Source organism: Monodon monoceros, unplaced genomic scaffold, assembly GCF_005190385.1.
Source record: "Monodon monoceros isolate NGI ecotype Baffin Bay Population unplaced genomic scaffold, NGI_Narwhal_1 Super_Scaffold_18, whole genome shotgun sequence".
NCBI lineage: Eukaryota > Metazoa > Chordata > Mammalia > Artiodactyla > Monodontidae > Monodon > Monodon monoceros.
The window spans coordinates 43,822,709-43,837,413 of NW_021703774.1; the positions used below are offsets into that span (position 1 = coordinate 43,822,709).

Below are 14,705 nucleotides of genomic sequence, written 5' to 3' on the forward strand. Positions count from 1 at the left end.
AAAGGAACATTAAAATATCTTAGATATTGTTTTAAACTACTTTATTTTTAAAGTGATCATTTCTGGCATATACAACTTTCTGCTAACAAAAATATCTGATAAGCCACAACATTAAAAATACATTAAGACTGGACAAAACAAACAAAACCTTTGCTTTATATGAAAATACAAAATTTTAAATGTTTTCTTTACCTCACTTGTCAGATATCGTTATTTCTTTAGGATAACAGACTATATATTTGTCTGAAAAAGATTTTTAATTGTTGTCAAGGACTAAAAATGGGTCCCAAATCTATGACTGATTGAGAATAGATGTTTTAAGTGGAGTGCTAATATTACTTTGCTGCTCTTGTAGACAACTAGAACAGATAAATGATCTTAATCCAAAACAACAAACTGGGCCCTCGAGACAAAATCATACCACAAAGCACGTAGTAAGATTAACATATTAATTATATAAAGACTATAGGCTTGGGGAAAAGTATGGAAGGGAGCGTCGGCCTACTTTAAAACCAGTTGTTTTCAATAATTTTTTAAGTTACTCTAGCAGCAGCCTATTTAAAGACTACTCACAAATGGTCTCTATCTTTTCATTTTACCAAGACCATAATACTTCATGTGTATGAAATAAAAGTATTTCTCCGTTTTAAGTAAAAGTATTTATCTTTCTTTTAAAAAAATTTTACATGAATTTTCCCTTATCCAGACTGATGTTTTCTTTACATTATTTTAAATCTGATTAAGGCTTTGTATCCTGCTAATTCGTTTAGCTAATCTTGGTGACTATTCATTGGTTTTGACATATATAGGCAATGATTCTCATCAAGGTTTCACATCTGAATCACCTGGAGAGAAGCACTAGTTCAGCTTCACTTAAGTCCTACTGAATCAGCACTTCTTAGAACCTAGGCATATATATTTTTTAAACTCTCCAGATAATTGTGATGCGCACCCCTAGTTAAGTATCACTGTTTCTAAGGGTACAAATTTGACAAAAGGCCCCCTTAAGATAATCTAGTACAAATTATATTGTTAAACTCACAAACCAAACACTATTTAATGAATAAGAGTAATGATGGAAAACCCTAAAACTCAAAAATTCTTGGAAATTTAGTACCTGTTTTGATATATTGTAATCCAAACATTCTCTAGGATAGACCAGATCTCTTGATGCCTGTTGGGTTGGGGAAGATGAGAACCTGAGGAAATGGTGATTTCTTGGTTATTAGATTTCATCAAAGAATTATCTTCTTGCCTTTTACCCGCTGTATTTTTTGAAGAATTTTGCTTAAGTTTTGCCTTGACCTGGGGAAATAAGAATTACATAATATGCAGCTAATCCTTCACTAGTAAGTGAGAGAAAAAGAATGCTAATTGTTGCTTACAAATGTTCTAGCTTTCTGGGAAGTGCTGATTATTCTTTGTCCTTGATTATGTATAGAATATTCCCAGAATAGCATCAGAGCTAAAAAAAAATTTCCTTTTCCATTTATATCAAACAATATTTCCAATCTATTTATTACAGAGTATAGAAGTAGAATTCTACTTGTAAGGGATGAAGAAATAAGTGAGCAAAGAAATGGGAACAACTGTTATAGACTGCTCTTTTAAGAAGTTTGGTAGTTGACGGAAGGAGATGGTACAGTAAATAGCATGACCAATTAAAAGTATTTAAGAATAGATCTGAGCATATTTTTAAGCAGGGTAAAAGAGTGATACTACTGGTTCAAGTGATTTTTAAAAAAAATCACCTTGGGGGAAAATATTAACTTAGGTGAAAAATATATCTGATAGAATGGAAAAAAGTTTTAACTATGATTTTAACTTGGGTTTTTTGACTTGGCACTACTATAACTTCTTTGTGAACTTAAATAAAATCTCTAGGTTTCCTTTGTTGATAAAAGTATGATTTCAAAGGTTAGCTTCATGGATTATTCATGGTTTATTAGTTTCATGTTTATCAAATTAAAAAGAAAGGAAATTTCCAAAACTGTAACAGTTAATATTTATTTAGCATTTCTCATGTACAAGAATTTTCTAAGAACTTTACTTATAATTTTCTTAGAACTTTATATATAGATAGAAAGTTAACCATCACAATTACATCTGTGATTATCTATATTTTATAACTGAGGCACAGAAAGGATAAGTAACTCATGCAAGGTCACACAGATGCTAAGAGGCATGAACAGAATTTGACCTTCAGTAGTCTATGAATGGGGTTATAATCTCTCTCCAACTATAAAGAGAATATTTCCCTTTTATTTCTTTCGAGGCAGGAAGAAAATTGCCTGTTTACATTAATTATGAACTTAATAAATACACATGAATGGAAAGATGTATTTTGTTCTGAAATAAATGTGTTTACTCACCGCATAGTGCTTTTCCTCAGCTGTCAAACAGTAGTGTATACAACTATGCAAATGGATTGCTTTTTCAAACACTTATATAGCACTTACTATGTGCTAGGCACTAAGTGCTCTACAAATATTAATTTATTTGTCATGAAAGGTCTGAAGCAGAGATTATTATACTCTTTTTACAAAAGAAAGGATTAAGGCTCAGAGAGGTTAAATAACCAGAAGGTAAAAACACAACTAGTAGCATGGGAAGTCTGAGGCACACAAGCCTAAAGTTTATTAACAAGACTTATTTTAATTATTCTATCTCCTGGAAGAGCAAGTCTTTTTTTTTTATGGTGGTTAAAAGGCTTATAAAAGAAAAAAATATATATCCTTTTCTCCACCCCATCTATACAAAAATCTGGAAAATGATGCTACTTAACTTTCCATTTTTGTTTCTCAGAAGCAAACAAATAATGAATATTTCTCTTTTCCAGATTTTCTACACTTGGTAAATTCAGATACCGCGGAATTTTTTTTTATAGTTACTATATTTAGATACCCTATTCCTGGAGGTAATCTACTTGTTGTTGCTCATGTTAGTGACACATGACTAAGTATTCAGGTCATATATCAAATCTAATGTATTCTACAAAACAAAACCCTATTGAAAGTGTATTTTAAGAGCCCAAGCTAAATCACAATGTTCCTGGCTGACTTGGGACAATGAATTGTTTCAAACATGAAAATAAAGCAACACTTGAGAGCTCTAACTGTGGAAACAACACAGGTTGTTTCAAGCAATCAGACTAATGCCGAGTGTTGAGGGAAATGCACTAATGAGGATGCTAGATTCTTTGCCACTTGCCTTCTTGAAGCTTACCAATGTGACAACTGGAAAATCAGGATCCGAGAAGAAATAACTTACTAAGTTATTATTATTATTTATTATTTATTATTATTATTATTATTATTCAATATTTTTAAAAGGAGGCAATATAATATATCTTAGGCATACCATTATGTGATAAACAACACTAAATTTTAACATCACATTTTCATAGTAACTCCCATTGCTAGGTTTCCAATTGATGAAAGAATCTTGATATTCATTAACATTTTTATCTCAGTCAATCCTAATTTTTTTTATTCTCAATAATTTTAATTCAAAAACTGCTAAGCCTGTGAGTATCGTGAACTTCTCATCTTGTTCACCATGTCTGTTTCAGTAAAGATGGGGTTCAGGGCTCAGTTCTGTGAGGGAAAAGGATAATGTATTTTCCCCTACACAGTTCAAGTACAGTACTCAAGCTGCAACTCCTACATTTCCAGGTCCATTCTTCCCTACTAAAGGTTCTAAAAGTCACACTTGCCATAGAAAAATATAACTACCGATGTTTTGGTCATCTTAAACCAAAAGATCATTCACCCCTTAAATCAATTATTTCCTCAAGAATTATCATATATTTCCTATGAGTTTATCAAAAAGATCCTTTTTCACTCTGTAAGATACTCTCTTAAGCAAGTAAGTTCTTTCCTCACCAACTATGACTAAGTTTAATATCATCTAATCCTTTCATTACTTCATAAGTAGTGGCACCTATGTTACCAGAAAAAAATCACTGAGAAAAACCTGGTCAATAACTCAAAGAAAAAAAGAATATGATATATACATATTAGATGAAAGTACCATTAATAGCTTACCTAGTAATTGTGATGCTGAGTTTTTTGAGCTATTTTGGGCATATAAGCTATCCAGAATTTTCTAGATTTGAAATTACAAGACTGTAGAAATACAGTATTACCAGGGACAAAACTCCCATAGTTATTTTAAAGGGGCAAAAAGGCCATCAGTGCTAGGTGGACTGTGTAAGACTCACATGAGGAGACTTGTTAAAAAATTGGTAGGTCGATTGGCAAGTTTGAATAGGGTCTGCAGGTTAGATAATTATGTCAATATTAATTTTCTGATTAATTATACTAGTTACATAACATACCCTTATTCTCTAGGATATAAATATATGGAAATATTTAGGGGTAAAGGAGAATGATATCTGCAACATACTCTTAAACAGTTCAGAAAAAATATTTTGGTTAGATAAGTAGACAGGTAGATAGACAGAAAAAACAATAAACCAAATGTGATAAAATATTAACATCGGGAAATCGGGGTAAAGGATATATATGAGAATTCTTTATATTACTCTTGTAATTTTTTTGTAAGTTTGAAACTATTTCAAAATAAAACATGAAACAAGAACAAAAACATTACTGGGTACCACTGCCAGAAGTTTTATTCAGTAAAATTTGAGAGGGCCTTGGCATCTGAATGTTTAAAAAAATTCCAAAGTATCTTGATGCATGTTGTGATCCACTGGTCAGGAGCACTGAAAAATGAGTAGTCAGCAACAATGCATAGCTTTCTTCTATTCATAAATGAAATAATATAAAATCCCAACAACTGCTGTGACACTGCTTCCACAAGAGGATGTATTTTATAACTTGTAATAAGGATTGCTTACTCGCCATTCAATTCACTTAATATTTACTTTTAGTATGTCAGAATAAGTTAAAATCTTTTACCTACTGTTGTCTGCCCAATACATTTTTAGAACGCATGTGATTAGCTACTCTAAGTGGCATTCCAAAGGTATCTTACCTCTATAAATGTTTGGAGTAGTTTGTTTACTTGAGCAAAGGCCTGTGGAAGAATACCATCATAATTTGACCTTGTACTGAAAGCATGTAGCAAACTTTTAGAATCCTGAAGCAGCAATTTCACTGTTGTAAAATCCACTGCATTGTTAGCTGGTAACAGAAAATTAAGAAGGAAAAAATATGTAAGAATGAGTATACAACACAAAAATGTTTTTGGAAAACCAATATAATAATAATTATGACATTTAAGAAGCGTATGCATTTACACCTATAGGCTACTCCTAATTTATCTCTCTTGTGTAAAAAGCAACAATTAGACTTAGTTTTAGACAAAGTTCTTGGGGTTCATTCTGGTATTCTGTACAGCCTTCCCTCCATATCCACCAGTTCCACATCTATAGATTCAATCAACCATGGATCGAAAATATTTGGCAACAAAGTTCCATCAAGTTCCAAAAAGTGAAACCTGAATTTGCTGTGCACTGGCACCTATTTACATAGCATTTACATTGTATTAGGTATTACAAATAATCTAGAGATGATTTAAAGTATACAGGAGAATGTGTGTCAGTTATACACAAATACTATACCACTTTATATAAGGGACTTGAGCATTGAGAATTTTGCTATCCTTGTGGGTCCTGGATACCGAGACTATATTCAGATTCCAGAATGTCCCTCAACAAGGTCAACTTCAAAGTAAAAGTAAAATGTGCAACATACTATATATAAAATAGACAAAGAACAAGGTCCTACTGTATAGCACAGGGAACTATATTCAATACCCTTTAATAAACCATAATAGAAAAGAATATGAAAAAGAATATGCATATATATATATATATATATATATATATATAAAACTGAATCACTCGGCTATACACCAGAAACTAACACAACATTGTAAATCAACTATACTTCAATTTAAAAAAAGTAAAAGAAAATGAAAGAACATTAAACTCTTCAGAAAAGAGATAACCACCAAACGAGTTAAACTACAGATTTTCAAAACTGAGGTTGTTTGTATACATATTACTGTTGAGGTATCAGAGAGTCACATTTTGGCGGTAAGCACTTAAATTATATGCAGAACCTTTCATAATCAACTCAGTTATCATGTAGTGATTTACCTTCAAACTTCATTGCACGAAAGGTAATACTAGATTTATTGAAAATGTGTTCTCTCTGGACACAATATAACCTCAGCAAAAAGTAAGCAATTTGGGTAACAGTGAGCTGTGGGCAAGAGACGCTAGTAAAATTTTTTTCCCCCATAAATTAGCAAAGTGAGTTAATCTACAAGTAATAACTTAAAGATATAACAATTTTCTCTCAAGGAACTAAAATCGCCTACATTAAGTTCTCAAACCAACTGGGAGAAGTGGTGTCAATAATTTCAGATTCAAAAAGTTATGAACAATGAAGTTGAATAACTTTCTAATGTCACCAAAATTCAGAACAGAAAAAAAACTATTTCTATTATTAAGACAGAATACTACATAATAGATTTTGAAGGCATTTAAAATAACCATGCTACAATGTGTTTGTTTTGTTTTCTTTTAATGCTCACAGCTTCAGAAATTCTGTTATAGTCTGAAACACTGGCATGGTTTTTCACTGGCACTGTGAGTTAAAAAAAATAGTTTCTCTGTATAACTTACACAACAAGTATTTGCTTGTGAAATATTGAAAGGTTAAGTGAAAATAAAAAATAGATTTTCATAATTAATTACACAAATTCAGAAATTCTAATCTAATGTGACGGTTATAGCCAAGCTTCTGGCTTCCCTTTTATCAAGCAAACAACCAGTCTATCTTCTTACAAAACACTTCTAGTTATTGTATTTTATTTTATTTTTGTGGTACGCGGGCCTCTCACTGTTGTGGCCCCTCCCGCTGCGGAGCACAGGTTCCGGACGCGCAGGCTCAGCGGCCATGGCTCACGGGCCCAGCCGCTCTGCGGCATGTGAGATCCTCCCGGACTGGGGCACGAACCCGTGTCCCCTGCATCGGCAGGCGGACTCTCAACCACTGTGCCACCAGGGAAGCCCCTAGTTATTTTTTAAATCAATGACTAGTTTAAATTCCTGTAGGAAAAGAAGAGATGAGAGATGCTACAGAAGACAGAATGTAGGTAAATCTCCTCAGAAAAAGAAATTGGGCACAACTTCTCTTAAGGGTGCTTCTCCAGTGTAGGCTATGTTTGGTAAGGCTTATATCCTTGAATTAATCATTTGATTTCTGTCTTACAAGAATTCTTTACTAAGATTATGGGCAAAAGTATAATAACAATGATCAATTCAGTACCTAGACACAACATAAAATCTATATAGTTGAAATAACTTAATGCTTATATAAGATCAATAATTATTTAGGTTAAAGTTAATAGGGACTACAAAGTCAGAAAAAGCTACTACTCATCTTCTACACAATTTTCTACAAATTGATCTAAAGATACATGCTTGGTATACTGTAGTTAAATACATGTATAATTCAACAGCTGAGGATACTATTAAAAGATTATAAACAAAATCATAAACTGTGAGTTTTTCTAATTCAAAATTATTTTAGAGCAGAAGGCATTTTTATAATTCTATTATGTGTTCTTCACAAGTCAGTAAATATTAGGCATCAGATTCTTTCAGATCAAGGATCAATGAATTATGCACACAATAATCCTCAAAATGAGTTTTTAGCAAAAGGAGCAGTCACTGTCTCTTCAGTTTTCTTGTTACTAGAAAGAAATAGTTAGAGCTGCTGACTACTACCTCTAAGCTGTATGTAAGAGCAAAACAGTGCCCAGCCCTGGAAAAACGGACAAATGGAAGATGGCAACTAGATAATCCATTTTTGAAAATCTTGTTCAAGATCCCATTTTTGAAAATCTTGTTCAAGATGATTTATGGACTTTTTTTTTTTCTTTTTCGGTATGCGGGCCTCTCACTGTTGTGGCCTCTCCCATTGCGGAGCACAGGCTCCAGACACGCAGGCCCAGCGGCCACGGATCACGGGCCCAGCCGCTCCGTGGCATGCGGGATCTTCCCGGACCGGGGTACGAACCCATGTCCCCTGCATCAGCAGGCGGACTCTCAACTACTGCGCCACCAGGGAAGCCCTATGGACTTTCTCTTTTGATAGAACCAACTAAATTATGCCCCTAGTAAAAGATATGGACAATGTCTCTATATATCTTGTAAAACTGCTTCGGAGACATGTCCAGTATGTCATTCCATATATATATTCCTTATATAATAATACCCCAATAAATATTTTCCATAGTTAAAGATCAATGCCTGGAAAGTGTGTCTTTTTTAAAAAAATCAGTAGTTTTTAGAAATAGATATTCATATATAAGTCATAAGGTATTGACTTACACCTTATGACTTATTCCATATATAAGTCATAAGGTATTGACTAGGCACTTTAAATTCCCTGGGGAAGTTTTTAAAGATATAAAATGTTTTCAAAGAGTTTATACTTGAGGAGAGAGAGAGAACTGGCATACCCCTCCACAGAATGTTTTTGTTTTATCTTAGTTTCCAGGAAGCTTAGTGTCAAAATCTGTGTTCAAGGGTGTTCAATTATTTTCACATGTTTTATAGTAAAACTATCTTTCTTATTCTTCATTACCTGGCTCTTGTACCTTAAAGCCTAACTTAAAACCTCCTGTACTCAGGTGGTCATGTAAAGGCTCACATATACCCAGTTATTTTTTTAAAAGTAGACAGGATATAACTAATACATATAATAATAAACAGAATAGATCACTTCATGTTAGAAGTTTAAGAAAAGTCAAGAACCAACTGAACATCCTAACAATGGTTATACTTTGCTTTTTAAAGGTATAGCAAGAAAAATCTAGTTGTTCACTTTGGACAAATCATCTACCCTCTCTTGTTTCCTTAATCATATCAATAAAACACAGACTTTAATAACATTAGACCAGGGCTTTTTGCATCTTTTGCTTCTTAGCAGAAAATCTTTTTTAATCATACATGGAATCTCTATATATAAACAAACAAAAGAAAGATGAATGGCTAAAGTTGGGGTTGAGGGCCAAAGGCCCGCTATTATCAGGCTCCCCATCAACCTTTCCACCTCCAATCTGTGGCAACTCCAGAGGCACTTCAAGAAGGTTCTGTGCAACATAGTTTAAAAACTACCAACTAAGTGGTTGATTTTAGTCTTGTCTTGGTTCTAAAATTCACTCTGCACCAAAGCCAAACGTTTCCTATTCCTTATCCATGTATTTTAAATAGAAATCTTGATAAACTATTTTTTAAATTAGTACATGAAATGTAGTCAAAGTCTGTGTGTTGGGCTTCCCTGGTGGCGCAGTGGTTGAGAGTCCGCCTGCCGATACAGGGGACAAGGGTTCGTGCCCCGGTCCGGGAAGATCCCACATGCCGCGGAGCGGCTAGGCCCATGAGCCATGGCCGCTGAGCCTGCGCGTCCGGAGCCTGTGCACTGCAATGGGAGAGGCCACAGCAGTGACAGGCCCGCGTACTGCAAAAAAAAAAAAAAAAAGAAAAAAAGTTTGTGTGTTAAACACGATGAGAAATGAAAAAAAATCCACATAATTCTATTTGCATACCTAAATAAACTTTTAAAAGTTTTCAAACATCATTAAAAATTATATATTCACAATATCCAGGAACATCAACAATGATACAATTAACAGTTACAAGCTCTAGGAACTGCATCCATTCATCCAGCTGCCATAAATTTCCTTAAGAAATTAGAAGTATAAATGGTTAAGAACTAATTGACAAATCTCTTATTAATTCATCTTCACATTCCATGGAGTATATCTATTAGTCTGACTTTAATACAACACTTCCAAAGACAAGATAAAAGATTCAAACCTTTAGAGAGATTTTCATATAGGCTCTCAACAGTTAAAAGCAAGTTCTTTTCCACAACTAATCCAAATACAGCCAACCAATGTTTTCTAAAGCACTGTAATAAATGTATTAGAGTCCATGGTGGTTTCAAGTACAGCACCTAGAAAAAAATAGCATCATTGATTTACTTATTATTCCTATTATTTAAAAGTACCTATTTAGGAATTCCTACATATATTTCCAGGCAAAACATAGTTGAATTCTTTTAAAACTAAAAGATGTTTTATTAAACACCAATCACAATCTTAAAATGCTAATTCCACTGCAAATTGCTTTTGTAAAATTCATATTAGTATTAATCCTTATAGCTTCAGAAACTATGTGTGCAAAAACACAGTTCTAATCAGAAGAAGCATAGTTCTAATCAGCAAAAGTTGTCGATCTACTTTTCAACATGGTCACTTCTATGAGGTAATCAATCTATTTCATAAAACTAGAGAAAATAATCTATATAGAAAAAAACTGTCAACTATAATTGACACTTGCTACACTCTTGTAAAGACATGTTTACAAAGAAGATTGATCATTTAGTACTACAAGATGTCAGCACATCCTTTTTTGAATCGTTCATATGCAATGACTTTCCTAGACTCTACTATGAAATCTAATTTACGTCAACCTTCCTGGAAGAATCTGATCATTCTTCATCATCTTGGTTCAAGACTTGATAATATAATCAAGCCACACTGGCAAATATTAGAAGCTCACTGAATATCTGGAAGAGATACAACTGATGGGAAACAAAGTTTCTCCTAATGATAAATGTGAATAGCAAACAAACATTAAACTAAAAAGGCCACTATTGCCAAATGTGGTGTTCTACTGATTGCAGAAAAGATGTGAATCTAAAGAAAATTCAAAATATTTTACTAATATCAAATTTATACTCTGATTCTCATATTTACATCACATAAGCTAACATTTAACTTCTCTTTCCGAAAACATATTGCTAAGGTAATTCCCTATACTAGACATTTTGACTCAAATAAACTTAAAATGAGAGGTTTTCTGAATTCAATTTAAGCTCCATGGAGGCAATGTGTCTGATACACTGTAGACACACAACAAATATTTGTTCACTGAAAAAAATGAATGATAAGATGTAGAGAACAAACATATGGACACCAAGGGGGGAAGGGGGGGGTGGGGGTGATGGTGGTAGTATGAATTGAGAGATTGGGATTGACATGTATACACTAATATGTATAAAATAGGTAACTAATAAGAACCTGCTCTATAAAAATAAAATAAAATTCAAAAAAATGAATGATAAAATAGAGTCCTAATCTTTAGGAAATACCCAACCCTTAGCATTCAAAGAGTTATTCCAAAAACTTCAAGAAAAAAATATAATGTGATGTACATTATTACAATAAAGCTTACACATCTTATATAAGTAATATTTCTTAAAATAAGGTAATAAATCTTTAGCAATAAAAAGGAAATTTTCAACTAAGAGTTGAAATAATCACCTCCATCCAAAGGTTTCCAAAAGCAATTTTCATTTCTGTTTCTAATATTGAAGATAAAGCTGTTCCAAGAGATTTTTCGAGATCAGATACAATGCTTTCAAGTGGAATGCACAGTCCAGAGTTTGTAGATTCCTCCTCACAGCTATTCTCTAAAGGTGTTGCTTCTTTAAAACAAATAGTTACAGGCTTTATTTAGGACACTAATAGTAAATATTTTACATATATAATTAGTATTTGGCCATAAATAATAAACATTTAATGGATATAATTAGTATTTGATCCTAAAAACAAATGAATATTTTTGAAACAGTATTCATGGGAGTTCCCTGGTGGCCTAGCGGTTAGTATTCCAGGCTTTCACTTGCCGTGGCCGGGGTTCAATCCATGGTTGAGGAACTCCCGCAAGCCATGCGGCACAGCCAAAAATAAATAAATAAATAATTTAAAAAATAAAACAGTATTTAGAAACATTTATTTCTAGTATAGTTGTTTTAGACTCAACATAAGTATATCACATTAGCAAAAGCTTTACCTTTTGACAAAAGGAGACAAAATGTTTTTACTAAAATAGAAATTTGAGAAATGTGTGTGATATTTTAACCAAAGTTTAAATTTTATTATTGTCAAAAAAAGTAAAAATTAAAATAATGCTTTGCATCTATTTATAATAGAAAACCAAGAACTATGGATCAAAATGTGTTTTCTTCCAAAGATAATATATTCTTCCAATCGCAACTCACATTTAATAAATTGCTTTGAAAAGACTAAAAGCTCTGACTTAACCACTTTTATTCCTTCCCCTTCTAAAATAAGTTTTGATTATTTTAATTGATATTATTTCAATATAATTACTACTTTGACACCTGCAAACAACTGCAATTTCTTTATGGCAAAATTCAGTGTATTAAGGGGCATATCTCTACAAATACAAACCAAGGATTTAAAATGACAGTAATATAATGGGCAAACCAAACGCATGTTTCCCTTGAAAAACCATATACTAGAATATTCTGTTACTCCCTCTAAATGCCATTTTGAATATTATGACAAAAGAAATTTTATTACCAAAAAGGTCAAATAAGTAGCATGTGATATATGAATACATGAAGCATATACATATGCTTTTAGAGACTTCAATAATTATTTTTCCCAGAGGGAAATGGAGGGATGTATTTTTAAATTATGTAAGATTTAATATATTTCAACAAATATCAAGCGATAGAACAGATTATTCTGGTGGAAAAAGATAAAACAGCAGTATTGCCTTTAGCTTTCTTAAATATTTGTTCAAATTAAAAAAAAATTATTACTAGAGTCCTTCAAGTTTCTCTATTACTGAGTTTTTACTGTATTAATAGAAAGTTATGAATATGGAACTAATTTTTAAAATAAACTAAAAATTTCTCTCTACCTCAAATGAATTATTTCCTGTGGCTACTATTAATTTAAAAGGTATACTCTGAGATAAAAAATAGGATGCACACAGTGATTATAAATATATAAAAACGTATGTGAGTGTACAGACAAAAATTCAAATTAATTTGTAAAAGTATATGTAGAAGGCAACAATGTTATATTTTCTCTTGGATTACCATTATAATATTCATTCATCTCTACCATTTATGCCAGAAAATACTCCAAACAATGTTACTTTCAATGTACAAAATTAAAATTTACTATTAATTCCAACTGTTATCAATATTCTTAGTACATAAAATATGATATATTTCTAATTATTTGTAGTAAGAATACTACCTGCTTTCAATTGTTGTTTAGATATACAAGGCTGATGACATACAACTGTGTTCAGAGATAAGTTTAATAATTCTGCACTCAATTCTTCTTTACTGAGTGACTTCACACCACTTATTAGGCCTTTGTTTCTTAAATTTCTATCATCCCTAAGGTTGGGTTAGGAGGAAAAAATATTTTATTTTTTATAAGATAAATCACATGGCAACTAAAAACACATGGAATCTAATCAGAGGTTGGTGATTCTCAGCATATATATTAAGAAACGATAACAATTTTTTTAATATAGAAGATAAATAAATATACACTAGAATCAAATCATCTGAGCTTTTGAGAATAATTATTATTAATATATATTGAATGTTTCCCAGGTACCAGGCACTCACTGTTCTAAGCACTTTATATATATATCAATCCATTTAATTCTCACAAGAAACCTCTTAGGTAGGAGTGGTACTAATTTTTATCCCCATTTCACACTGGTCGGGGAACCAAGATCCCATAAACCATGCAGCATGGCCAAAAAAAAAAAGAAAAGAAAGAAAGAAACCGAGGTATAAAAAGGTTAAGTAACTTGTCCAAAGTTATACCCAGTAAGTGGGAGATGGACTTGAACACAAGAATATGATCCTCCCAAGATAAACACAGAGAGCCATAATAAGATAAATAATTTACACAGGGTAAGCAATTATAAATTTCCTTAGAGTGAGCATAAGACAAATGATGTGAATTTGTGATTTGCTGAAAGAGCCAGTATGATTAGAGCATAGTGCATGAGACCAGTTTACGTGCTACAGAGAAAGGCAAGAACATTAATAAATGGAAAGAGATTTAAGGGCTTCAGTGGGGAAATGACATGATCAGATCTGTGTTTACCAAACTGTTGTTCTTGTAACTAGTAGGCTTCCAGCTTTTGTTAATGGCAGAGTAGTTTGGTAAGACTAACCAACCCTCCCACAACAAGAATTAGAAAATCTGGACCAAAAGCAACAAAAAAAGACAACCCCAAAAAACCCTATTTTGAAGGCACTAGAAGGCAATCATATGTAGGCAGAAGGTGGAGGGGAATCTACATTCAAGAAGCAGATGCTGCACTGGTAAGAGCTACAATTTTCTATCTTTTTGCCTGAGGGTATTCCCTAATTCATCACTGCCTTACAACAGAAAGCCACAGCCTTTATGGCTTGAAATGTCAGAGGGCACTGTTCAGGACTGGCCAGAGCATATAGAAAGTTAAGGCGGAACCTGAAGAAGGGAGGAAACCACAGAGAAGGGGAGTCCTAAAATCTGCATATAAATTCTGCCCAGAAAAAAAAGCAACATACTGCCAAAAGACAAAGCAATCAACAGAACCAGACTCAGACATGACACAGATGTTGAAGCTATCTGATAGGAAATTTTAAATAATTTTGATTAATCTGTTAGAGGCTCTAATGAAAAAGGTGAATAGCATGTAAAACCAGATGGAAATGAAGAATGCCTTCAGCAGGCTCCTCAACAGACTCAACACAAGTGAGGAAAGAAACAACATACATTAAGACAGGTCAAAAGAAATTATCCAAACTGAAACAAAAAGA

At 32.8% G+C, this 14,705-nt stretch overlaps 1 protein-coding gene across 7 annotated transcripts in view; it reads right to left on the bottom strand.

Annotated features, from left to right (window-relative positions):
- Window positions 1-14,705, bottom strand: part of SWT1 (SWT1 RNA endoribonuclease homolog) — a 91,628-nt gene that overhangs the window by 46,499 nt on the left and 30,424 nt on the right. For 5 of the 7 annotated variants that reach the window (XM_029230608.1, XM_029230610.1, XM_029230605.1 and 2 more), the window contains 5 exons: window positions 13,132-13,277; window positions 11,377-11,540; window positions 9,866-10,004; window positions 5,002-5,150; window positions 1,118-1,305 (listed from right to left, as the gene is read on the bottom strand). In XM_029230608.1, coding sequence (XP_029086441.1) covers window positions 1,118-1,305; window positions 5,002-5,150; window positions 9,866-10,004; window positions 11,377-11,540; window positions 13,132-13,277 — 786 coding nt within the window. The remainder of the gene's footprint in view (window positions 1-1,117; window positions 1,306-5,001; window positions 5,151-9,865; window positions 10,005-11,376; window positions 11,541-13,131; window positions 13,278-14,705) is intronic. The other 2 variants (XR_003794631.1, XR_003794632.1) reach the window with 1 other exon arrangement.